Source organism: Lithobates pipiens, unplaced genomic scaffold (genome assembly GCF_037356315.1).
Source record: "Lithobates pipiens isolate NorthernLeopardFrog02 unplaced genomic scaffold, aLitPip1_a1.2 Scaffold_10, whole genome shotgun sequence".
In the NCBI taxonomy this organism is placed as follows: Eukaryota; Metazoa; Chordata; class Amphibia; order Anura; family Ranidae; genus Lithobates; species Lithobates pipiens.
This window is the reverse complement of record NW_027507686.1, coordinates 21892937-21920801: the sequence shown is the minus strand read 5'-3', so window position 1 is coordinate 21920801 and position 27865 is coordinate 21892937. Positions and strand designations below refer to the sequence as shown.

General features: G+C 43.2%; 2 protein-coding genes across 4 annotated transcripts in view; one reads left to right on the top strand and one right to left on the bottom strand.

Moving 5' to 3' along the window:
* CEP89 (centrosomal protein 89) overlaps positions 1-27865 on the top strand; it is a 133101-nt gene that overhangs the window by 46327 nt on the left and 58909 nt on the right. For all 3 annotated transcript variants that reach the window (XM_077452608.1, XM_077452617.1, XM_077452625.1), the window contains 6 exons: positions 5261-5364; positions 7449-7564; positions 11023-11203; positions 14582-14749; positions 17009-17150; positions 25165-25254. In XM_077452608.1, the coding sequence (XP_077308734.1) occupies positions 5261-5364; positions 7449-7564; positions 11023-11203; positions 14582-14749; positions 17009-17150; positions 25165-25254 (801 nt within the window). The remainder of the gene's footprint in view (positions 1-5260; positions 5365-7448; positions 7565-11022; positions 11204-14581; positions 14750-17008; positions 17151-25164; positions 25255-27865) is intronic.
* The window catches only part of FAAP24 (FA core complex associated protein 24), a 136263-nt gene that overhangs the window by 57597 nt on the left and 50801 nt on the right, over positions 1-27865 (bottom strand). The window lies entirely within an intron of this gene.

The window sequence follows — 27865 nt, the reverse complement described above, 5'->3', positions numbered from 1 at the left end:
TTCTTCATATACAGGTAGCTGATATTGTGAAAGATGATAAAAAAACAAAAATGTATGAAACCAGGTCATATGAACATGTAACATCAAAATTTACCTATTGGGGACCAGAGCATCTTTTTACATTGCCAAAATAATACTTTTTTTTTTATGCAATCCATAAACAAAAAAAAAGTATTAAAACTTAAAAAAAAGCACTTTTCATCTACTTTGATTAGTGTTTAACTACTTGCTGATCAGCCGCCACAGTTACGTTGCTTCTTATTGTGGCCACTAGGGGCGCACTCGCCTGCTGCTCGCCCCCCCGGAGCCGATGTGAGTGCCCAGCGGTCGTGAAGACTGCCAGGCTCATGCGATCGCTCATGACACGGCAAAAACTGAGATCTCTGTGTGTAAACAAAGAGATCCCGGTTCTCTGAGAGGAGAAGAGACAGATCGTGTGTTCATGCAAAGTATGAACATGGATCTATCTCTTCTCCTAGCAAGTCCCATTCCCCCTTCAGTTATAACCCGTTTCAGGGAACACAGTTAATCCCTTGATCGCCCCCCTAGTGTTAACCCCTTCCCTGCCAGTGACATTTTTACAGTAATCAATGTATTTTTATAGCACCGATCACCGTATAAATGGTCCCAAAAATGTGTCAAAATTGTCCAATGTGTCCTCCATAATGTCGCAGTCATGATAAAAATCGCAGATTGCCGCCATTACTAGTAAAAAATAATAATAATAAAAATGCTATAAATCTATCCCCTATTTGGTAGACGCTATAAGACCCCTTTCACACCAGGGCGTTTGCAGGCGCTATAGCGTTAGAAATAGCGCCTGCAATCCGCCCTAAAGAAGCTGCACCATTGTATGTAGTGTGAAAGCCCCGAGGGCTTTCACACTGGAGCGGTGCACTGGCAGGACGTCAGAAAAAAGTCCTGCCAGCAGCTTCTTTGGAGCGGTGTATTTACCGCTCCTCCACCGCTGCTCCCCATTGAAATCAATGGGGCAGCGCTGTAATACCGCCAGCAAAACGCTGCTATTGCGGCATATTGCCGGCGGTTTTAACCCTTTCGCGGCCGCTAGCGGGGGTAAAAGCTCCCCACTAGCGCCCAAAATGCACCGCAAATCCGGCGTTTTACCGCCGGCCCAATGGGCGGTGTGGTGTGAAAGGGGTCTAACTTTTGTGTAAACCAATCAATATACGCTTATTGCGATTTTTATTTTATTTATTTTTTGCCAAAAATATGTAGAATAAATATCGGCCTAAACTGAGGAAAAATGTGCTTTTAAAAAAAAAAATTGGGGATATTTATTATAGCAAAAAGTACAAAATATTGTGTTTTTTGAAGTTTGCTTTTTTTCATTGGATATGCTTTATATCAGAAAGTAAAAAAAAAATATATATATATATATATATATATATTTTTTTTTTTCAAAGTTGTCGGCCTTTTTTGTTTATATCGCTAAAAACCGCAGAGATGATCGCATACCACCAAAAGAAAGCTCTATTTGTGGGGGAAAAAAAAGGAGGTCAATTTTGTTTGGGTACAATGTCGCACGACCGCTCAATTGTCAGTTAAAGTGACACAGTGCCGAATCGCAAAAAATGGCCTGGTCATTCAGCAGCCAAATCTTCGGGGGCTGAAGCGGTTAATGTACATAAATAGTATAAACTATATTCTGTCATTTTGTCTCACCCCTCTCACCACCTGTAAAAGCAATCCAGCGGCTAATCCGCCGCTAGGATGGCTTTTACGTTTTTGGGAATCGCTGGCTGAAAAGAAAAAAAAAATACCAGGATGATGCCTGTAGCTTCAGGCATTATCCCGGTTTAACCCCTTCAACTATTATTACACTTGCTGTATTTATGCAACAACTCCATGCAGTTATGAAAAAGGGGAGCTGCAGCGGGGCATTAGGATAGGACATACTACTCACCCCTGTGTACTTCAGTGCAGTTTTTGTGGGCATGTGTGGTGTCCACAACTGCTTAAATATATTACACAGGGGACTGTAAAAACAAACAAAACAAAAAATAAAAAATAAATGCTAAATTAGTGACCTATTGCAGCATGTATCTCATTTTTGATTTTGACAACAGTTCTACTTTATCTAAAAAAAATAAATAAAAAAAGCTGGAGTTTTACTTTAAGGGACAAGCAAAGTGACAGCTTTTTGTCTTCAGTTCTTTCAACAACCACTTTGTAATTTCAAAACCATTTTCTCCTTTTTTCAGTTGGAACGGAGGTTTATTTTCTTGGTTTAGATTTTTGGGTTGGTTTTACCAGACTGGAGGAAATGTGATTGTCTGATCTGAGATGAGCAGACTATTCCCTATTAGAAAAATATTTTGAAAACCCTTTACTTGGTATCTTCGCTGACCTAAATATGTCACGACTGATGTGCTCAGCTGACTCCGCTGAAGTTCTCTCTTTCAAATGTTTTGTTGTTTTTATCTTCTTTTTTTTTTTTTTAAAAGGTCTCATTTTTTTTTTTCTCCTTTTAATGTTTAACAGCCTAAGGAGAGACAGACATAACTGGGTTTCTTTAGCGGCAGTAGGAAGATATCAGCTGATTGGCTGCTATGCCTTACTGTGCAAAGCTGGATCCTTTTATTTTTTATTTTTTTTTTAACCAATAAACTTTTTTGTATGAGAATTTTTGTTTTGGCTCATACAGTATGATGTTTGGATGTCCAGGTCTGGGAAAGGTCAGATTTCTTAAAAGGGGGGGCCTCATGGACCTCAAGTGTGGCCCCCAGCATCACCAAAGGACCACGCATAAAATTCAGTATCAGTGACATTAGACACACAGCAGGGTCAGAGACTGCGGGCATGATACAAGAGATGGTCAGAGACTGCGGACATGATACAAGAGATGGTCAGAGACTGCGGACATGATACAAGAGATGGTCAGAGACTGCGGACATGATACAAGAGATGGTCAGAGACTGCGGACATGATACAGGAGATGGTCAGGGACTGCAGACATGGTTCAAGAGATGGTCAGGGACTGCAGACATGGTTCAAGAGATGGTCAGGGACTGCAGACATGGTTCAAGAGATGGTCAGGGACTGCAGACATGGTTCAAGAGATGGTCAGGGACTGCAGACATGGTTCAAGAGATGGACAGGGACTGCAGACATTAGGCTCCAAGCTACAAAACACTCGAGTAAAAATGTTGTTTTTAAATGGTGCCTTTTGATACCCGAGTCCCTAGGCGCATGTGGAAATAGTACAGGAGCTTCTTTTCAGGACAGATTTGGGATTTCTGAGTTTTTGGCCCAATAGACTTCAATAGCATCACCTGAAAAAATGTGTTGCGCTAATTTTTCTGGTGCGCTCATAATAAGTCTATAGCACATCACTCCTAAAGCACCAAATAAAAAAAGCGCAAAGAAATCCTGTAAAATCACTCAAGTGTGAATTTTACAGGATGTGTATGTGTTTTTCTATTGTGTAAGCCCAATTTTGTTGCTTGTTACAACGTAGACTGCATTGTCCAGGACCTTCGTTCTAACTGTGTACTCTGTGGGGGTTTTTTTGCAACATAAATCAGAAAACTAGAAGGAACTTCTCTTTTTTTTCACAATACAATTTAAAAAGGAAAAAATATAATCAATAGATTGCAGGTAAATTTTGCTGTATTTGAAAGCATTGGTTTGATACTATCCTGTACATTTGTGAATGAGGACAGCCTTGCGCTATCTTTCCAAGCTGTTTGGCATGATTGCCAAGCACAGCCACCTCTGCCAGTCAGTTGAGAGGAGGGGGTACACATTCCACTTGCCACAAGAGATCGGAAAAGGTTAAAATCCAGTAAGCCTAATTAGAATTTAGCGTTCACTGATATGATTGCAGTGTTTGGAAGACATGTATGCTGCTTGCTGTGGACTACAGCACATTGCATTGTCTCCTAAATCCATTTGTTTAACCGCTCCAGTACCAGCTTGTTATATGCCTTCTTTGACAGGCCATTTTCCAGGTTTCAGTGCTGTGATAGTTTGACTGACAATTACTCCGTCGTGCCACACTGTTTTTTTTTTCTGTAGCATTTTTTTTACTATATTATGTTTATTAACATATAACTATAGTAAAAAATTATATGTGCATATATAGCCTTGCACGCTCTCGCCCTCTCGTATGCTTGCTCTTGCGCGCCCTCTCTCTCCCGCGCTCGCTCTCTCCCCTTTCTCTCTCTCACTCTCCCGCGCTCTCACTCTCCCGCGCTCTCACTCTCTCTCCCGCGCTCACTCGCGCTCTCTCTCTCTCCATTTTCCCTTACTTATAAAACCTATCAAATAAAAATGCCAGGCACATCCAATGTCCCTATGATTCTACCTTGCTCCCCTTCCATGGGTCCCAGACAATAATTGTTTGGCAGATACGTTTTAAAATACAAATTGACACAATGTAGTCTTTTCTATGTTTGTATTTTATACTTGAAAATAAAACGTTATTCAATCAAAAAATAAAATTGCATAGACGGTATAAACACCCCCAAAACGACCCCTGAGGGGGGGGTTGGGGGTGTTAAAACATGGAGCTTGGTAATGGTTCAATAGATACAAGCAGAATTATAGATCATACATAAAGTGAGGACAAGGTGAAGGGGTTAACTGCACTGTTCACATGCAGTGGGAGGATGGAGTTCATAGACAGGATGGGGATTTGATATACAGGGGAGGAAGGGAAAGGATTAAAAAAAATCCCACAATCAACAGGGACTCCTACCCACCCACCCACTTGAATCTGCTGTTTCTTTTGCTCTGGAGCTAATAAAAAAATCTATCCATTTTATTTCTCCTCCTTCCCCTTCCTCCATTGTAAGAGAAAATGGCAGGCTTCCAAATGTAAACAGTTGTACTGTTTACATTTTGTGATCGTTGTGATTGGTGAATACATGGTACGGAGTTGCTCAGATTGGCTCTGTACACTGTGTCTGTGAGCCAAGCTGTGCCATTATGACTCTGTTCACAGCGCTGGACAATCAAGGGCTGGTCCTTTCTTTATAAACATTTACCTCACCACAGTTGTTTTTTTGTTTTGTTTTTCCTTTCCTTACAGTATGGTGGTAAGGGGTTGTTTAAACATTTATTTCATTTATTACAGGTACTTTTATATAGTGCTGCCAATTTACGCAGCACGTTGCATATATTGTGCGTTCACATCAGTCACATCAGAGTATTGTCCAATAAAACTTCATAGTAATTTTTTTTTCTCTTTTTGTTTTTGTAAGTCAATCTCTTCAATTTTCAATCTTCTATTGTTCAGGAGGAAATGAAAAATTTTAAGCGTCGTCTCAAGCAGGTGATTGAGGAGAATGAGACCTTGCACCAGGTGTTAGAGCAAGAAAGACCCGTAAATGCTAAGGAATGGTAAATTTGTGTTTTTAAAAGATTAAGTTATAAATCTGAGATTCATTTGGGGCTGAGAAGGATATAGATGGAGAGAGCAGACTGTGCATGCGTGGGTAGGGAATGAACCAGGCATCCATGCAAGCGGAAGGGTGGGGGTTCTACATGCACTCCTTGCTGCACTTCACAAGCTGATGGCTTTCTATGACCCTTGGAACTGTGAGCCCAACCTACCCTCCTCCCCCTGTCCCCATCCCCATCCCCATCCCCATTCTGCTACATGGCGGGTCTTGCCCAGTGGAGGGGAGGCAAGTATTCACAGTTAACTCTAAAGTGATCACCTGTAGGGGGCTATTAAAATGTCACCTATGGAACACATAGGTTACCGAAGTTTGTCACTATTATGGGCACATGCAATTTTAAGCCTTGGCATGTTGGGTATCTATTTGCTTGGTGCAACCTCATTGTTTATATTTTACCAAAAATTGGGTAATATCTTGCATTCGTGTGCCCTAAAATTAACTTTTTAAAAAGCTCACATCATCATAACAAATCTACAATTACAGGCACTGCACCAGGGATCTGCAATTAGCGGACCTCCAGCTGTTGCAAAACTACAAGTCCCATCGTGCTTCTGCCTCTGGGTGTCAGTCTTGCTATGCCTCATGGGATTTGTAGTTCTGCAACAGCTGGAGGTCCGCTAATTGCATATACCTGCACTACACCATGAGTTTACTATAGTAACCCAAAACAACATGGCAATGGGGAAAATGCATAGCAGGGTAGAGTGAAGAGGTTGGTTCCCAATAATCTATCCAAAATTAAATTGACTGGGGATAGCCCTAGTGTGTCCAACCAAGGGGACCATCATTTATCAAATTTGCTAGGGCTCATCCGAATCTGATGTCACCATAAGATAGTCGGAATAGGGGTGGCCTCCAGGCTGCTGCTGTCGAACAGCTAAAGGATGCTGCCCGCAGGTGTCCCTCCGAATATCCTCTGGATTGCTCTCCTGTTGCAGGCCGCGACTCAGCTGCAATTCAGACCGTCACAGAATCCCTGCACTCAGATCCAGGCCGGGCCCCAAGAGAGTGCGCCAGGCCTCAATTCATTCCTCTTATAGTCCCTCCCAGCGGTCTGTCCTTCCCCATCAGCCATCTGGTAGTTGTAGTTCCTGATGATGATTCAGCAAGAGGGAAAATCCCATCCATTCGGACTACATGTCCCAAGATACTCTGCCTCATCTCTGTATCAAGGAGGTAACAGGTCAGTGTTAACTCAGCACTAGAGGGAAACTATACATATATATATATATATATATATATATATATATATATATATATATATATATATATATATATATATATATATATATATATATATATATATATATATATATATATATGAGACTCCCTGTCCTGACTCCCTCCCCCTATATACCGTGATCCCTGGAGCATCTGGTACATAACGGATCCTCTATCACCTCCATTTTGAACAACCTCTCTGGTGTAAGGTGGTCCTGGAGGAGAATATAGAGCTGTGAAAGACGCTGGGTAACGTTAAGAGAGCAAAGCTGCACTGCCTGTAGGGCCTCCTCCCATTGTTGCTCTCCCAAGTCCCCCACATCTCTCTCCCACCTGCCTGAAGTTGTAGAAAAAAATCAGCAACGCGGAGCAGAATCTGGATATAAAACCCTTGTGAGAAACAACATTTAATCAATTTGTAGTTAAATATAAGGGTGGGCGACTGTACCCATAGGTCCTGTTTGTGTCCTAATAGCATGTTGCAATTGTAACCAATAGAAGTACATGGATTGTGGGAGGTGAAATTTAGCTTGCAGATTGGAGAAGGATTTTTTTTTTAAAGGTGTGCAAAAATGTCTCTGCCAGTAAACAAGACAAGCTCTGTCTTCCTCAGCTGCTGGAGGGTTGTACCTAGGGTTGCCACCTCATCCCTTTAAAACTGAACACATATTAATTACACATATGTGTTCGGGTTTAAAGGGATGAGGTTGTTCCATGCATGCAGTCAGGATTGGATTGTAGTTGTCTCATATTGTTCTCTGGGAGGTGCTCAGATCACGTTCTCATGATTTGTCCTGGCAGGGAGATGCTGCAGAGTCAGAATAAACTTCTCTCGGAGGAGAACACCGTCCTGGTGGGAAAGCTGGAGGTTCACGAGATGAAGAGCCGAGAGAGTCATGGAAAGCACCTGCAGGAAGGTGAGGTCATCTTTGCACCGCCCACATTTACCTCTAGTCTAAGCTCCTCCCATGTCTAGTCTAAGCTCATGTCTATTCTAAGCCCCTCCCATGTCTATTCTAAGCTCCTCCCATGTCTATTCTAAGCTCCTCCCATGTCTATTATATTTTATATAGAAAGTCATGTCTAAGAAGCCTTTTAAATCTTGGGTGGTGACTTAAATAATTTACAGATTGGTTTGAAGTTGACCTCTAGGTAGATCTAAAGGACACAAATGAATGCAGCTCTGTATTCATTAATACATCGTTAATTGTATTTTTTAATCATAAGAACTTAAACCTGACCTGGTGTCCGCCTCTTGCTGCCCCAGTACACTTGAGCTTAGAGAATGAGAGGATGAAGCAGCACAAGGAGCCAATACTTTCAGCTCCTGATAGGAGGAGAGAGCAGAGTTGCAGAGTGGTAAGTTTATCACTGAGCTGCCTCTCCTTTCACTGTCCAGTCACAGGATGGGAGCTGGCTTTGTTTGTTTTTTTTTTTTTTTATAATTTATTGGGCTTTTCATTTTTATGAATCCCTCAAAAAACTAAAATGGGGCCCAATACCAGCAATCACTAAAATATACAGTGGCAAGAAACAAGTATGTGAACCCCTTGGAGGTATTTATTTATTGTATTTATTTCAGGTACTTATATAGCGCCGTCAATTTACGCAGCGCTTTACATATACATTGTACATTCACATCAGTCTCTACCCTCAAGGAGCTTATAATCTAAGGTCCCTAACTCACATTCATACATGCTAGGGCCAATTTAGACAGAAGCCAATTAACCTACCAGCATGTCTTTGGAGTGTGGGAGGCAACCGGAGTACCCGGAGGAAACCCACGTAGGCACAGGGGGAACATGCAACCTCCAGCCCTCTTACTGCCAGGGCGAAAGTGCTACCCACTACACCACTGTGCAGTAATGTGCCATAAAATGTGATCTGGTCCTCATCTATCTTAAGGTGATAACACACAAACCATTCTAATTTCTCATATTTTTATTGAACATACGCATTAAACATTCTCAGTGCTGGAGGAAAACGTAAGTGAACCCTTGATTGTAAGTGATCACCTTTTAAAACAACCCATTCAGTTTAAAATAGAAATGAAAGACAAAACATTTGTGTATAGATATATAAAAAAATTATGAATACTTTTTTTAACCCTTTTTTTTATTTTTTATAAGTGATTACATTCCCTCTGTTCTAATTTACATAAGAGCTGGGGGAGGAGAAGCAACAGCACACTGATCTTCCCAGTGAGAGGCTGTGCAGGGGAGGCATGTCAGTACAAGTCTGCTCTCCTGCTTAGTGTGGTCAGTTTTTAATAGTAAAGCAGAGGGACTGGCAGGAACACCAGCGATTTCACACTGATTAAGCAATACAAAGAGAACAGGAGACTTCCTCATACAAGTACATGGTACAGCAGGCACATATCGGGAATATGAAATGTTGGACTAACAAAGCTGATCAAACCTCCTTTGGCAGCCATGATTTCAAGACCGCACTTTCAGTAGCTCTGGATCAGACCGATACAAAATTCAGGGGGACGTTTTGACCTTTCCTCTTTACAAAACTGCTCATCTCAGACATACAGTATTTAATAGGATGTCTGCTTATTCCACAGCATTTGTATGGGGTTAAGGTCTGGGCTCTGACTTGACCACTCCAAAAGGTGCATTTTCTTTTTCTGAAGCCAGTCTATGGTGAATTTACTTCAATGCGTTGGGTCATGGTTCTGCTGCATCATCCAACTTCTACTAATGTTCATCTGGCGGACAGCCACTCTGACATTTATATTTTGGTAAACTTGGGAAATCATTTTCCCCTCTGATGGCAAGTGGTGCAGGCCCTGAGGCAGCAAAGCGAGCCCAAATCATAATATTCCCTCCACCATACTTCACAGTTGGGATGATGTTTTGACTTTGGTAGGCTATGCCCATTTTGTGGCATTTAAAGTGCTGGGTATTCTTCCCAAATCCGCTTTTGTTTCATCAGTCTACAAAGGATTTTTCCAGTAGCGTTGCAGTTTGCCGTACGTCTGAAGTTTGCCAAATAACACCTTGGCAATGTGTTTTTAGTGAGCAGCTGCTTCCTCCATGGTACTCTGCCTAGTCGAAAAACGTATGTATTGTAAACTCATGAACAGAGATGCTTACGAGCTCCCAGTAATGTTTTCAAGCATTTCGTTGTTACTCATGGGTTCTTCTTTACCTCACTGAGGATTCAGCGTTGTGCCTTTAGGAGTCATTTTGGCTGGGCGCCCGCTCCTAGGAACAGTAGCCATGGTACTAAACTGTCTCCATAGACTGTTTGTCTAGCTTTTCGACTTATGGATGCCTAAACACGTTGAGATTACTTTGTATCCCTTTTACAGCCTTATGCAGATCAACTACGCTTGGTCTTTAGAGAGCCTTTTCTTTTTTTTTTTCTTTTTTCTTTTTTTTGCAAGGCACATCAGCTGATGCTTCTTATGAACAGCAATCTTAAAATGTTTCAATGTCTTTTTATCAATCAGCGTAGCTCTAAATAACACCTTCCAAACTCATTTCATTAATTGGACTGCAGGGGTGCAAACTACTGACTCCAGTTAGGTTTCATTAAAGTAAATGAAAAGTTGTATTTTAAAATTGTGTTGGTGAGAGGGGGGGAGGAACCAGGAAAGACCAAATATAAGAAGGTTAAACTTTTAAATGAAGTTCACTTTAAAAGTGAGGGTTGCTGAGCTTCACTTTAAAGCCCCTTTCACACTGGAGTGGTAGTTGTGTTGGCGCTTTACCGTCAATTTCGCGGTGCTATTCGGCCGCTAGCGGGGTACTTTTACCCCCCGGTAGTGGCCGAGAAAGGGTTAAAACCACCGCTAAGCGCTGCTGCAGCATCGCTATGCCGGCGGTATAGCCTCGCTGCCCCATTGATTTCAATGGGCAGGAGCAGTGAAGGAGCGGTGTATACACTGCTCCTTCACCGCTCCAAAAGATGCTGCTAGCAGGACTTTTTTGAGCGTCCTGCCAGTGCACCGCTCCAATGTGAAAGCCCTCGAGGCTTTCACATTGGACAGACAGCAGCGGCTCTTTCAGGGCACTTTGCAGGCGCTATTTTTAGCGTTATAAACCCTGCAAAGCGCCCCAGTATGAAAGGGGTCTAAACCTTATTAACAGAATGCAGGAAGAAAGATTGCGGGCCCGGCGATGCTGATCATGTAACATATTATTACACAGATAGCGTGTGAATGCTCTGAGGGTACATTAATAGCCCCCATCCATCTCTGACTCACGCCAGTTATGTAGCAGAATATTTAATGCAATTATTTGCATCCTGGGTGGCAGCTTATTGATTTGCTAGGCAGAACAGGAAATTGGGCAGAAAAGTGATCTTGTCATGCACGACGCCGGGTCTACCATAGATTAATATTTACTTTTTGGCTTGCCTGCAGTCTCCCAATTAACGAAGCAGCTAATGACTGTGGAAGCTGCGAATCGCGGCAGCGAAGAGGCGCTGTTAGAATTACGGAAGCAGCATGAACTTCTACGCTCCAAGTGCAACGAGCTGAAAGCAGACGTGGATGGCAGAGTCGCAGCAGAGGAGCACGTTGCCATGGTGAACGAATTAAAAAGGTAATCGCCCCCCCCCAGGTAATGAGTACTAATGTGTTCATCAACATTCAAGAGCTTTATAGCCCCCCTAAAGGGGAAAATAGCTCCATAACCGGGGTTAAAGGTCAGAATTTATTAGAAGAGTAATGTTTTGAGCTGCAAAAAGGGGGGATTCTCTGAAAATAAAGTTTGTTGTCTCCAAAAAGATGAAATTAACATTTTAAAATTTGTATCGACCTGAATAAAAATGTTACAAATGTCCCCTTTTTTAAAAATCAACCAATAATGTCCATTGTTACATTATTATAATTATGAAGGTTTATTAACCACTTAAGGACCGAGCCTCTTTCTGAGATTTGTTGTTTACATGTTAAAAACTGTTTTTTTTGCTAGAAAATTACTTGGAACCCTCAAATATTATACGTTTTATTTTTTTTTATTTTTTCTCACACCCTAGAGAATAAAATGGTGGTCATTGCAGTACTTTCTGTCACACCGTATTTGCGAAGCACTTTTTTTGGGGGAAAAAATAGCCCAATTTTTTTTTTTATATTGTGAAAGATAATGTTACGCCGAGTAAATTGATACCCAACATGTCACGCTTGAAAATTACACCCGCTCGTGGAATGGCCACAAACTTTTACCCTTAAAGTGGAGGTCCACCCTAAAGTGGACCTTCCGCTCATCGGAACCCTCCCCCCCTCCGGCGCCACAATTGGCACCTTTCAGGGGGGAGGGGGGTGCAGATACCTGTACAGTACAGGTATCTGCACCCACTTCCGGGATAGCTCTCTGCTGAAAGGGGCGTAGATTACGCCCCTTTCCGCAAGTGCCCACCCCTTTCCGCAAGTGCCCCGCTGCCTGCTGGGAAACACACAGATCCCAGAGGCAGCGGGTACCGTCCTTATTGCACAGCGCGACTCGCGCATGCGCAGTAGGGAACCGGGAAATGAAGCCGAAAGGCTCCATTTCCTGATTCCCATACCCAAGATGGCGGCGGCAGCACCAGAGAGACGATCTAGAGATCGGCTTCGGGTGCCGACATCGCGGGCGCGCTGGGCGGGTAAGTGTCATTATTTTAAAAGTCAGCAGCTGCAGTATTTGTAGCTGCTGGCTTTTAAAAAAAAAATAAAAACGCGGAGTCCCGGCGGACTCTCGCTTTAAACATCTCCATAGGCGACGTTAAAAAAAATTATACAGGTTGCATGTTTTGAGTTACAGAGAAGGTCCAAGGCTATAATTATTGCTCTCGCTCTACCAATCGTGCTGATACCTCACATGTGTTGTTTGAGCACCGTTTTCATATGCGTTCACTTCTGCACTCAAGCTTGGCGGGACAGGGTGCGTTTAAAAAAAAATATATATATATATTACCTTTTTTTATTTTTTATTTCTACACTGTCCTTTTTAAAAAAAAAAATAAAACATGGTGTCACATTTATTCCTATTATAAGGAATGTAAACATCCCTTGTGATAGAAAAAAAGCATGACAGGACCTCTTAGCCCCTGTGCACACGGTTGGACATTCCGACAACCAAATCCGTCGGATTTTGTCTGACGGATTTTGTCCGAAACTGTTGCATACACACGGTCGGACAAAGTTGTCGGAAAATCCGATCGTTCAGAACGTGGTGACGTTATTCCGTTACGACGGGACTACGTTCGGGCTAGTAGCCAATAGCTTTGGTGTAGGAATTTGATCTGAGCATGCGTGGCACTTTGTCCAATCGGAATTCTCTACACATGATCGGACAAAGTCCGATCGGATCATGTTGTCGGAATATTTTATAGCCAAGCTGGAAAACTTGGTCCATCGGATATTCCGACGGAAAAAGTTAGATGGAGCCCACACAAGGTCGGATTATATGACAACACGGTCCGATCGGACATTTTCCGTCGAAATGTCCGACCGTGTGTACAAGGGCTAAAATATGAGATCTGGGGCAGGATCCACAGGTAATAAAAGTGTGCTAATGCTCTTGACAGATTGCATCATACAGTGAGGGGAAAAAGTATTTGAACCCCTGTTGATTTTATGCTAAGGGGACAGGACAAGTTCACCGCATGATGGGGACGATGGACATGTACCGTCAAATCTTGGGTGAGAACCTCCTTCCCTCAGCCATGGTGTTGAAAATGGGTCATGGATGGGTATTGCAGCATGACAATGACCCAAAATACACGGCCAAGGCAACAAAGGAGTGGTTGAAAGAAGCACATTAAAGCGGTGTTCCGCTTAAAAAAAAAAAAAAATTAAAAATCAGCAGCTACAAATACTACAACTGCTGACTTTTAATAATCAGACACTTACCTGTCCCAGGGCCCAGCAATGCGCCGTCTCCCCCCCGCCCCCCCCTGCTCGACCGCGCCGGCATTTTAACTGTGGGTAGCCTGGCTTCACAGCCGGGCACCCACGGCGAATCCACGCGCCGTGACTGGGCATGCAATCATCTGGGACCTGTCACGTGTCCCAGATGATTGACGAGGGAGGGAGGAGAGGCGATTTCCCTTCCTGCGGCGAGGAAAGTAACGTCAGGAGCCCAGGCGCCGAACGAGGCAGACTATGAGGGACCCCCTAGCAACAGGCATTTAGAGGTGAGTAAAAAATAAATAAAAATTCTCCAAATGTTTTTATTTTAATTTTTTTTAAGCACAGTAATCATTTTTCTTTTTTTTTTGGGGGGAGGGGGGGTGGAACTCCACTTTAAGGTCCTGGAGTGGCCTAGCCAGACCTTAATCCTATAGAAAATATGTGGAGGGAGCGGAAGGTTCGAGTTGCCAAACGTCAGCCTCTAAACCTTAATGACTTGGAGAGGATCGACAAAGAGGAGGAACAAAATCCCTCAAAGCGTCTGACCTTTGTGATTGCCAACAAGGGTTTTGCCACCAAGTACTAAGTCATGTTTTGCGAAGGGGTCAAATACTTATTTCACTCATTAAAATGCAAATAAATTTATAGCTTTTTTGAAATGCGTTTTTCTGGATATTTTTGGTGTTATTCTGTCTCTCACTGTTAAAATAAACCAACCATTAAAATTATAGACTGATCATTTATTTGTCCGTGGGCAAACGTACAAAATCAGCAGGGGATCAAATACTTTTTTCCCTCACTGTATATCCTTTTTATTTTGCCCATGGTTTCACTTTAAGCTTTTTTTTTTCATCTCTTCTTTTTTTTTTTTCTGATTTTTTTTTTTTTTTTATCTTTTTTTGACTGGCACAGAAGCTGTCGGGTAACGTGGGACTCTCTTTTAATAAAGTATGTCTCTCTGTGTCATGTTTTTCTCTCGGGCTCCAAGTCAATGTAGCACAAAATTGAACTGCTCGAAGCGTAATGAGCATTTGTGTCTGTTTCACAAATAAAAAATGTTGGCGTTTGATGTGCTTGTTTCCGGCAGCCAACTGCAGCAGCAACGGGACGCTAGTGAGAGAGAAGCACGGGAGATGATGGACAAGATAAGGGATCTGCAGACCCAGAAAAAGACTCTTCTGCTCCACAAAAATGAATTTGTGTCCGACAACAAGATGCTGGAGGCCGAGCTGGAGGCAGTTCGGAAATCCAATAGGTTGGCTTATTTTTCTAAAGGGTTTATTATTTTTATTATTGTTGTTCTTGATATGATTATTTAATATTTATATAGCGCCAACAGTTTACGCAGTGCTTTACAATATAAAGGGAGACAATACAGAAACAATACAATTCGATACAAGATGGTTAGGAGAGCCCTGCTCCTGAGAGTTTATAATCTAATATGGAGGGGCTGGTGGAACAAAGGGTAATAACTTTGAGGGATGAACTGATGGGAGAAATAAATGGTTATTCGCTAAAGTAAGGATAGGCTTCCCGGAAGAGATGAGTTTTTTTCAGGGCTTGCTTAAAAGTGGGAGTAGGAGATTGCCAGACAGATTGGGGTAGGGGGTTCCAGAGGATGGGAGATGCTCTGTAGAAGTCCCAGAGATGAGCATAGAAGGAAACTAGAGCAATGTAGATCTTGGGAGGAGCGGAGAAGACAGTTTGAGTGATATTTAGAGACAAGATTGGTAATGAAGCTCGGGGCAGAATTGTAATCAAATGTAAGGTGTATTCAAATAGTGAGATTAGAGATTGGGGGGATGTACGGCCTTTTCTTTTATTTTTTAAAAGAGATCAGAATGGTGTTAAAAGGGTGTTCCAGCCTTAAAAAAAATTTTTTTTTAAAGTCAGCAGCTACAAACACTGTAGCTGCTGACTTTTAATAAGAACACTTACCTGTCCAGGGCGCCCACGATGTCGGCACCCCCCCCCAAGGCCAATACATCCCTTGTATCGTGCCCCGGCGCCGCCATCCTCACTAAGGGAAACAGGCAGTGGAACCTTGTGGCTTCACTGCCCCTTTCCTATTGCACATGCACGAGTCACACAGAGCTTTGTGAATGGCCCGTTGTGTTCTGGGACACACACATGTCCCAGAAGGCAACGGGGGCCACTCGCCGAAGAGGCGGAAGCGCTGCGGAATAGGAAGAGACAGATTTGGAGGCAGATTAGGAAGACTGCTTAGCAACAGGGGTTTCTGGTAAATTAAATTTAGTTACATTTTTTCCCAAATGTTTTTATTTTTTTTAAAGAATATTAATGCTATTTTTATTTTTAGGGTGGCCCTCCACTTTAAAGAATAATTCCAGTTGTGAATATTGTGTACATAGTTACATTGGTCCAGCTTGGACCAATGTGACTATGCATAAACCATAACTAACTGATTCCCTGGAAGCTGGAAATCACTTTAGTGGGCACTGCTACTCTAGTGACCTTCACTTGTTTCTGGGTTCCATGCCAAGCGGCTGCCTTGCTGCATTGTGAAGATAGAAGGTCGGCAACTAGGCACAGGCTGCATTTAGAGAATGTTTGTTTGTTTTTAATTTTCTGATTGAATACTGAGTGATCTCTGATTGGACGAGAGCCTGACGTCACCACCTCGCCCAATCAAAGAATGCTTTGCATTCATTCAGAAAATGCGAAGCATTCTCTCAATGGCACCCGTGACAAGTGGTCAAACTCATGTATACACAGTACATGAGGGCAGGCGCTTAGCACAGGACCCAGAAGCAAGCGAAGATCACTGGAGAATCGCTACTTACAGGGGCATTAAAGAGATTGTAAAGTTACTTGTTGCGTGTTTATTATTTAAAAAAGAAACAACTTGTCTACACTTGCTTACCTTCACTGTGCAATGGAATTGCACAGAGCATCCGCAAACATCCTTTTCTGGGGTCTCCCGCCAGCATGCCTGGCCCCTCCTCTGTCTCCAGTGCCCCCATGGGAAGCCACTTCCTATGGGGGCTCTCATGTATGCTTGTTGCTTGTTTCTGAGACAGCGGACTTGCCCCCCCCCCCCCCCCCCCGGCATTACTGCCTTTGATTACCATTGACTCTCAATGCCCCAGCAAAGCCAGCGAGTCCTGGAAGTGGAGTAGAGTGGAGTCAGGGCTCAGGTAAGTAAAAGTGGGGCTGATGCCTAAACATTTTTTACCTTAATGCAAGAAATGCATTATGGTAAAAAAAATGTTTAGACTTTTTAGAACCACTTTTAACCAGGTGTGGTATATGCATTAGGGAAGTGGGAGTATAGAATATGTCCTGTAGCTGCACTACATGCAAGAGACCAAAGTAGTGAAGAGTCCACTCTTCACCCTGCTGCATATTGTTTGATTGTTAAAGGAAAACTACTCCATTAAATTTTTTATTTCCAATGTTTAATCTAGGGAGCTAAATCCTTACATCGATGAAAACTGTTTATTTGGTATTAATCGGTAAAGAAAAGTGCTTTCACACTTTTTCTATCATTCAGGAAGATGAAGAGGAGGATCGGCCTACTGAGGCAGGAGTTGGAGGATGCTATGGAGAAGGAGGTGACGGCTCACCAGTATCTGGCCAATCTCATCACTCTTGCAGAAACTATTGCTGGAGAAAGGGACCAGCTCGTACATGTGGTATGTGGAAAGTGAGCCTTTTTACTAATCCTTTGCTCTGTACTGTATACGTATAAGCCTTTGTAGCGACAGATCCCTCAGTGGCCAGTGTGAGCTCCCCGTTAACCACTTGCCTACCCGGGCCATTTCTGACACTTCTCGCCTAAATGTTTTGTTTTTTTCTAGAAAATTACTTAGAACCCTAAAACATTATATATATATATATATTTTTATTAGCAGAAATCCTAGAGCATAAAATGGCAATCGTTGCAATTTTTTATGTCGCGCTGTATTTGTGCATCATTTTATTTTTTTGTAAAATATAAAAGATGATGCTACACCGAGTAAATAGATATACCCAGCAAGTCGTGCTTTAAAATTGCGCACGCTCGTGGAATTGTGGCAAACGACAGTACTTTAAAATCGTAGGCGACTCTAAAAATGTCTAAAAAGAGTTACAAAGGGCATCTAGTGCTACAATTATTGCTCTCACTCTGACGTTCGCGGTGATACATTACATGTGAGGTTTGAAAATTGTTTACTAATGTGGGTGTGGCCTACATATTGCGTTCACCACTGCGGGGGGGGGGGGGGGCGTGGGTGTTTGAAAAAAAAATAAAAGTATTATTTATTTTATTAAATTTTTATTTTTTTTATTTTATTCTTTTTCTTACACTTTCCCTTTAAAAAAAAATTTTTCATCTGCTTTTTTCCTATCACAAGGAATGTAAACATCCCTTATGATAGAAATAAGCAGAGACAGATCCTCTTTTACGGAGAGAGATCTGGGTCAATAAGGCCCCACATCTCTCATCTACAATGTAAAGCAATGTAAAACAAAAAAACATTAATCTACCGTATTTTCCGGCACATGAGATTACCTTTTACACTTTAAAAAAAAAAAAAAAACGGCCAAAAACTGGGGGTCATCTTATACACCGGGTATAAAATGCAGCAGCCGGATGCCTGCTGGATGTGCGGCAATACTGTAGCTTTGGCTACATACAGTATGCACCACTGAGCCAATCCCGGCGAGCGATGTATTTTATTAATGAATGCAGAGCCTGCTCGGATTGGAGTAACAACCTCTGCCAATCCGAACAGGCTACATACAGTTTGCGAGTCAGAGAAGCGTGGGCTGATGATGTCACAGCCTTTGCCAATCCGTGCCGGCTTTGTATTCATTATTAGAATACAACGCTCGTTGTGATTGGCTCAGCACGGTATGGCTCCAGCAAGAAGAAGGAAATATGAAGTCTCGGAAAGGGGGGTCATCTTATACGGTAAATGTAGGCAAAAACTGGAAAAATTAGGGGGTCGTCTTATACACCGGTCTTCTTTATGGTAATGCTTTAAAAAAAATAAAAAAAAGGCTTTGTTTACATTGATGATGATGTCGCACTGGTCCTTCTAGACCATAGAGATGAGCAGAATGAATGAATGAATGAAATACTTATATAGCGCACAATGCGAACTGAATCGCCTCTAGGCCACCTTTCCTCCGCAAATCTTTGTTGCCAGCAGCTACAACCTCCAGATCAGTTCTTGGGCTTCCCGATCCCCTAGGTAAGCCCAAGAACCACTGGAAAGTGGTGGGAAGGGGGGGGGGGGCGAGCGACCCCTCCCGCAGCTTCCAGAAGTAATCCAGTGGCAAACCCACCGCAGGGAACCAATTTTATTGGTTAGAGAATCGCCGGCTGAAAAAATACAATACCAGGATTATGGTATATTGCCGACCGACCTGTTCCCTTGCTGACCGAGGACATCATTTGTCTATGGCATGGTCAGCAAGTGGTTAATGTACAAGACTGCCTTAAATTCAAACATTGGTGTATTTCTTCCACATCTGTGCAGTAATCCAGCGTGAAACTTTACCTCTGTGCAGGAGCTTCCTGTGATAAAGATCTCTCTCTCTCTCTCTCTCTCTCTCTCTCTCTCTCTCTCTCTGGGTATGCAGGTCCATCGTCTGCCTCCTTGATCTCATTCAGTTTGTCTTTGCAGCCAGAAGAGGCCCTGCACAGGCTGTATCCTTAGTAAATCAAAGAACTGAACATTTCTAATAGATTGTGACATCACAGATGGAAGGAAGCAACTCCCTGCCCTGAGCGGCAGCCATCCCTGTGACATTCCGCTCTCAGAGCCTGATCTCTTCTGATGGCTGTGCCTTCACATCTATTTTAAGGTTACCTAGAAGCTAAAACGCGCTCCCTGTGGGAATCCTACTGACTTGAGAGGCGCACAAAGCCACGCTCGCCTAGTATGATGAGACGAGACACTTTCCCATCTTACTGTGTCGTCATCTAGGCCAGATGAATAGAATTAAAATCGTTCTTTTTTTTTTCCTCTTTATTCTTTCATTATTTTCCGTTTTTTTTTTTTTTTTTCTGTCTGTTTTCTTTCCCCTGTTTATTTTTTTTCCCTCCCCCTCTTTATTTGGGAGTTTAGGGCAGGTGGATGCCCAGGGGGCCCAGCTAAACGTTATTGCTTCTGCAGTAAACCAGGCGGATAGCTTGATTTGGTAAAAACTGTGTACCTGTCTGATGTTTCGCAAGGTAGGATGGACTTGTGGGCAGTTCATGTATGGTGGGGCCATCCCAGGACAGAAAATGCGAATGGGGCAGATTTTCTGTGCCTATTGCAATCAGTGTCGATGTCAATCAAATGGATAAAGAAGCCAATTATATTGCTATTTTAGTTCTTGGAGATTTAAATGATGGAAGTGTTTCTGCTTCCTGAGGTGCACCGTATGCATTGTCATTATTACCTGTTTTTAAAGTGGTGTTCCGCTTTAAAAAAAAAAAAATTCTAAGTCAGCAGCTACAAATACTGCAGCTGCTGACTTTAATAATAATAGACACTTTCCTGTCCCAGGGTCCAGCGATGCGGGGGATTGAAGCCCCGCTCGTCTCCCCCTCCACTCTGCGGCGCCGGCATTGTAACTGTGAGCACACGGCTTTGGTTTCACAGCCACTGCCCATGCGCGAGCCGCGCCACATGCTGTGACTGGCCACGCAATCATCTGGGACCTGTGGCGTGTCCCAGATGATTGCCAAGAGAGAGGGGGGAGAGGTGATCTTCCTTCCGGAGTTGAGGGTGCGCCAGAAAGAAGTGGGTGGAACTCCGCTTTAAACCTTATGTAGGCGCTTTTGGAGGAGTAATGTTCCCATGCAGATGGAGCTTAAATTGATATTAAAGTCTTGTTTTTTTTTTTTTTTTTATAACTAAATAACAAACCTGTTATAATTACCTGCAGTGTTTTTTAACAGAGCAGCCCGATCCTTCTCTTCTTGTGTCCCTTGCTGGCACCCCTGGCCCCTTCCTCCTGCTGAATGCCCCCACAGGGGGGAACCCAAGCCAAGCTGCTGCTCTGTCTTTCCAGTCTCTCTCTTTGTTGGCTCCCTGACTTTAATTGACAGCAGCGGGAGCACATGGAGCTTAATGCTGTGTCTCAGCCAATCTGGAGGGAGAATCCTGAACAGCTGAGGCTCTCGTGCAACATCGCTGGATCGAGATGGGGCTTTGGTAAGTATTAGGGGGGCTGGGGGGGGTGGGTCTGCTGCACACAGGAGGTTTTTTATCTTAATGCATATACTGCTTTAAGATAAAAAAAAAACCTTCTGCCTTTTGAACCAAGATTTCGATAAATCATGGGGAAAAACATAAACACCCCTGTGTTAAACAAAAAAAAAAATCTAAGGCAAGCCATAAATGATGCGCTTTTTCTTTTCTGCGACCACAGGTTTCAGGAAAGAAAAATGCTTGATTTCGCCCCATCAACACCGTCAGTGTTGATGGGGTAATCCCACCTGCAGCATTGTTTTCTGCTGGCGGGGAGACTTCCCTTCCCAAGCAAAAAATCTGACAGGCTGGTTGTACTGGAGTCAATCGATGGATCGACTTTAGTACAACCAGCCTGCTCATAGATGGATCAAATCTCAGCCAGTCCCTGACGAACTGGCTGAGATTTGATTAATCTTTGGCCGGCTTAAAGTGATACTAAACGCACACTGTTTAATTGACATTGTCCCTTCTATTTCTGTATGTGGATGGTGGCACTGTAATTATTTTGTTGAAAAACCCATCTAAGTACCTTTTTCCTAATTGATATACAGCTGTCACATGACCCAGATCTTTCCCAGACTATCTGCAGGCAAACATAAGCAGGAGGAAGTTTTAGTCCTCTGCTGCTTGTCACAGGTTAAAAAACAAAAACAAAAAAAAACAACCTTTGGAATACGGAGTAAAAATTTATTTTTAATATCAATGAACTATTTTTTAATTGTCATACAAATATGTATTTGAAATCATATCTTTATTATTTTCTGGCAATAACATGTCACGCCCCTCCAGCCTTAGAATAACGGGGAGGTGAAGCCTCCATCAGTCTACATGTAATATCCCTCCCCCATTGTGTTTAGCTGGCTAGTGGGCGTGGGGTAGGAGGGAGCGAGTGGGCTGTCATTTCCCGCTGTGAATACACCCAAATGTGTGACTCTGTAGTCACATGGACTGCTGAAATGCGATAGGGAAGAAATCCTCAGCATTTAAACTTGCTGGAAACTGAGCATGTGCAGAGCTGCCAACACTGCTCTGCAAAATCCCTAGCTGTACTGGGGACATGTCCAGAAGGGGGAGATGGAGAGCAACAGGATCAACCAGGTTTTTAGCAGAATACAGAAACTGAATCTCATAGTGGCTGAGGGTTTATTGACACTTTAAGAGTGTTTATGGGCAGCTTTGCAATGCTTTTGATCCTCTTCTTTTCAAGCTCAGTTTCCACCATTTATTTATTTGTTAGAATGGCTAATTCAATGAAAACATTGGGTCTTAATTAACCTCTAAAGTCAATAAGATCACCAAAAACCATTACTATGACCATGAGTAGTAGAAGGCTCCTGTGTAGCACCACATGTCACGTCTGGCATAGCGCCCTACACCACAGTGGCCAAATAGAAAAGTTTTTAAAAGAGATTTTAGATGTGCGGGGGTGGGTAAGGGGATGAATGGGCGGAGCAACAAGTAGTCAGAAGCAGATATCAAATCATCCCCACCATGGGCCGCAAGGATGTAAGCTGAACCTCAGTAGGACTGTTACATGACTGGTTGCTTGCTAATGGACAGCAGGCACCAGTACCTGGTCATGGACAATGGAAATTTCTGCCTTCAGTCAAATATCTGATACCTTTGAAGAGGTTTTATGACCCTTCTGCTGAATTACTGATGAAAGGAACAGGAAATGTTGGCGAGAAAACCAGCCAACGCGTTATTATAATAATTGCTCTGCCTGGAGTTTAGCATTAAATATTTTTCAGATGCATTTTTGCAGATATCACTTGAAATATGCATGCATCTAATATTCTTAAAATATAAAAAAATAAACTCTTGGACATTTTAGTGAGTGCTTCTCTCCACCATGTTCTGTACAGAGAGACTGCCAGCTTCCCAACAATTAAGTTATTAGTGAATTATTTACTCCTTTCTGTAGCTTTCAAGCTATCCTGGCATTTACTCGGGAACATCAAAGCTTGCTTGTCTCTTAATGCCACTCTGTGATTTCCGAGTCATTCATGTGTGGCACAGAAGTCCTTTGAGGTGAACGTTTTGTGCCTAGGCAGAGTCACGGATTTTTCATTTTATTCTTTTTTTTTCTTATATCATAGCTCAGGGGTGGGTAACCTTTTGAGCACAGTGTGCCGAAAAATGTTTTCAAAGAAATTGAGCGTGTCGATTTTATAACAAAAAAAATGCCAACTTCGCACTCTCAATCACAAAAAGGATTTTTTATAAAGTAAATGCTATAAACGACTTTAGTAGTGAGAAATTAACATTCTGCACTCTCACGCCTCAAATCAGCCCCAATTCTTGCAACTCCACACCTCAGATCACTGTCCCCCCTGAAAATCATCTGTTTCACCAATGTACCCCCTGCTCATCTGCTCCACCACTGTACCCCCCCTGCTCTTCTGCCCCACCACTGTACTCCCCCTGCTCTTCTGCTCCACCACTGTACTCCCCCTGCTCATCTGCTCCACCACTATACCCCCCTGCTCATCTGTACCTCCCTGCTCATCTGCTCCACCACTGTACCTCCCTGCTCATCTGCTCCACCACTGTACCCCTCCTGCTCATCTGCTCCACCACTGTACCCCTCCTGCTCATCTGCTCCACCACTGTACCCCTCCTGCTCATCTGCTCCACCACTGTACCCCCCCTGCTCATCTGCTCCACCACTGTACCCCCCCTGCTCTTCTGCCCCACCACTGTACTCCCCCTGCTCTTCTGCTCCACCACTGTACTCCCCCTGCTCATCTGCTCCACCACTATACCCCCCTGCTCATCTGTACCTCCCTGCTCATCTGCTCCACCACTGTACCTCCCTGCTCATCTGCTCCACCACTGTACCCCTCCTGCTCATCTGCTCCACCACTGTACCCCTCCTGCTCATCTGCTCCACCACTGTACCCCTCCTGCTCATCTGCTCCACCACTGTACCCCCCCTGCTCATCTGCTCCACCACTGTACCCCCCCTGCTCATCTGCTCCACCACTGTACCCCCCCTGCTCATCTGCTCCACCACTGTAACCCCCTGCTCAGCTGCTCCACCACTGTACCCCCGCCCCGCTCATCTGCTCCACTACTGTACACCCTTTGCTCATCTGCCCCACCACTGTACCCCCTACTCATCTGCCCCACCACTTTAACCCCCTGCTTATCTGCCCCACCACTGTAACCACCTGCTCATCTGCCCTGTTTTTTGTGAAAAAAAAAATCCCATTCATCTCTTAAAAAAGTGAACATAAAATGCTTTTCTGGTATTATCAGAAGAAATGTTTAAAAAGAAGTTATTAAGATATTAAAGGATATTTATAGTTTTAAAATAACTTGACAAGTGATGGCAAATGTGTAAAAATGCACAAGAGATAGAAGGCCAGAGAAGGTTAGGGAGCAAGTAAGAGTATGCATGAGTGAAAGCAGGTAGGAGAGGGAAAGAACACGCAAGAGAAAGAGGGAGAAAAGGCGCAAGAGGAGGAAAGGCTGTGTGAGAGAGCGGACGAGAGAAGGGGAGAATAAAGTGCAAGAGAGCAGGTGAACGAAGAAGCATGAGAGAGAGCAGGCAAGAGTAGGAGAGCGAAAGAGGGTGCAAAAGAGAAAGGGGTGGGGAATGAAAGGGAGCAGGAGTGAGAGTGTGCGAGAGAGAAAACGTGCAAGGGGGAGCAGGTGAGGGAAGGAGAATATAAAGAGCAAGAGAGCAGGTGAAAGAAGAAGCGTGAGCAATGGCGGCTGGTGCTAAACTTTTTTGGGTGGGGGGGGCAGCAAACAAACCCCACCCCCAGGTCCGCAATCACCCCTACAGGGTCACAACGTCATGGCTTCCCCATACAGAGAGTATGCCTGATGGAGACAAAGATGGGGAATGAGAGATTGAGACAGAGAGGGTATATGAGAGAGAGCAGGAGAAAGGTGAGAAAGACAAAGCTGTGTGAGAGAGAAAGCAAGCTAGAAAAGTAAGAGGGAAAAAAAAGGTCATGTAGAAGGGAGAGGCCAAGAGAAGGAGAGCGTGCAAGAGATTGAGTGGGTGTGCATGAGACAGTGCGAAAGAGTGATAGAGAGAAAGGGTATGCACAAGAGTGCAAGAATAAGGCCTTATTCACATGGGCCTTTTTATTTCCCAGTTATTACACATAGTTTAGATGTGTTCCAAGTATCTAATCTGCCCCTGGCACAGATTTCTATTTTTTCTAAATGGAGTGCAAATAAACAGCCAGCGTGCATTATAAAATGTAAAATCCTTACACACGTTTTTATATAATTGCATGTAAGTCATTGTCCATGTGAATGAGGCCTAACTGTTTTCCATAGCAAATTCCATTCAGTTCGATTTCCAGGCATTAGAAAATCAAATTAGTAGCTGCTGGCCTGGAGATGTTTTCTTTACAGTAAATGTTCCATCTATAAGATGTCCAGAGGGTCAGGTGTGTCCCTTTTGTGTTTCGGAACAAGCCATCTCTTATCACGATGATGTTTTTGTTTTTAGGCTAAAGGCTTGGAAGCAGAAAAGCATGGAGTCTTATCAAAGATGATGGAAGGCAGCGTACGTCTGGGAAGACTAGAAGAGATGGTGAAGGTAAGATGATGGCTATATTTAGAAAGGACAGAAAAAAACGGAGGCAGCTTTTATACTGGCTGGCGGTTTATATCATTTCTGAGATCGTGACCCCAAAAAACTTTACTTACTCCTTCCAGATCTGACTTGGAAAATACTGCAGCCAGTGGGGGGGTCAGTATAACAGACAGATAACTAGCATGCTCAGAAGATGGCCAACAAGAGAACCTTACACATTACACTCACATAGGATGTCTTTAACCACTACAATACAGGGCACTTTCGCCCCCTTCTTCCCAGCCCAATTTTCAGCTGTCATCGCTCTCGCACTTTCAATGACAATTGAGCGGTCATGCTACGCTGTACCCAAATTACATTTTTATAATTTTGTTCGCACAAATAGAGCTTTATTTTGGTGGTATTTATTCACGACTCCGTTTTTTATTTTTTTGCGATATAAGCGCAAAAAAAGCGGAAATTTGGGAAAAAAAACAACATTTTATTTTTTTCTATTTTAAAAGAAATCCAATAAAATCAAATTTTGTCATAAATTTAAGCCAAAATGTATTCTGCTACATGTTTTTGGTAAAAAAAAAAAATCCGTTAAGTGTATAATGATTGGTTTGTGTAATCACAGACATATGTACGCAAATGATCATGTACATATGTGTGCAGGTGATCACGTACATATGTGTGCAGATAATCATTGGAACATATGATTTTTATGGGATATATGTGGGGGACATGTGTTTTTTTTATTTGGGGACATGTGTGGTGACGTGTATTGTGGTGACGTGTGTTTACACTGTAGGTTTATACTAGACGTGTTCGGTGAGTAAAAAGCTGTAAAAACAGCTCATACTGACCGATCACCAGCCGGCTGCAGCAATCTGCTCTCCTCCTCTCCTCAGCGACGACTTCCGTGAGAGGAGAGCCGATTGCCTAGCAACCGGCTGTTTGTTTACATCACATGACGGCCGTGATTGGACACGGCCGTCATGTGATCAGGAGGGCCAATCACAGAGCCCTCCTGCCGATCTGAGATGCGCAGTGTCTGGGTGGCACAAGCGCATCGGGATCGCACCGTTGCGCGGGCACGCGTGCGCGCGATCCCCCTCCTTCTGAAGGACGTTCCTGAACGTCCAGTCAGAAGGAGGCGGCTCCCACCCGGCCGTATATGTACATTGGCCGGGTGGGAAGTGGTTAAAGGGTAGTATAGTGTTTTGTATATGTTCTCTTATCTCATTTTTTTGTTGCACAAATAAGGATAGCCTCTATATTCAATGATAATAATAATAAAGGATATATAAAGAATTGTACCATCATCCAGAAACTTGGAGGTACAGGGATCGGGAGCTTGGTCCCCAACCAGGCCTCCCCAAAGGGTAGGGCAATTGGACTATCTGGTATAGTAAAGAAGGGGGGTGAATTCAAGTATGTAAGCAGATGTATAAAATAATACAAAAGTTTATTAATATAGAATTTAATAACGCATGCATTATTAATTCTGTACAGTAAAACCTTGGTTTGAGAGTAACTTGGTTTGAGAGCATTTTGCAAGACAAGCAACATTTTTTCATACATTTTGACTTGATATACATCGATGTCTCGATATACAAGTAGCGTCATGTCACAACTGAGTATAAAAGAGAAGAGAGGCGCCACTGAGTGTTGCAATATGGTTGCATTTAATGAAGGTACAACATTTAGCAACTCACATCCTCCCAACTCATCTTCCTCCACACCGCCATCGACGTCATCCCTTCCATGCTGCGCTCCATGAGCTCTTCAAGCCTCGCATGCAGATCGCTCTACTGCAAGGTAGTCTTCCTGGTCACGATTGCAGATTGACAGCGGTGAGAGCCAGTGGTGCAGGGGATGGTCTATGAGGACTGCTTTACCCCGGATACCTGCATACTAATGCCCCGTACACACGATTGGACATTGATCGGACATTCTGACAACAAAATCCATGGATTTTTTTTCAGACGGATGTTGGCTCAAACTTGTCTTGCATACACACGGTCACACAAAGTTGGTTGGAAATTGCGAACTTCAAGAACACGGTGACGTACAACACGTATGACGAGCCGACAAAAATGAAGTTTAATAGCCAGTGCGGCTCTTCTGCTTGGTTCTGAGCATGCGTGGAACTTTGTGCGTTGGAATAGTTTACACACGATCGGAATTTTTCCGACAACGGATTTTGTTGTCGGAAAATTTGAGATCTAGATCTCAAATTTTATGTGTTGGAAATTCCGATGGAAAATGTCTGATGGAGCCTACACACGGTCGGAATTTCCAACAAAAAGCTCCCATGGCACATTTTCCATCGGAAAATCCGACCGTGTGTACGCGGCATAAGATGTGCCTGTTTTAATCATCAACCATGTGAGTTGCTAAATGTTGTACCTTCATTCAATGTAACCATATGGCTACACTTAGAGGCGCCTCTCTTCACTTTTATACTCTGTAGCTCCTGATTGATTTTGCTTCTAATCCCCTTGTGGAGACTGACATTTGTAGATGGACATTTTATGGTTGCACAACCTGGTCGCATTGCTATAATCTTTTTTTATATGGACTATAAACTGAAAGACCTATGAATATATGGTTGTGGAACAAATCATCT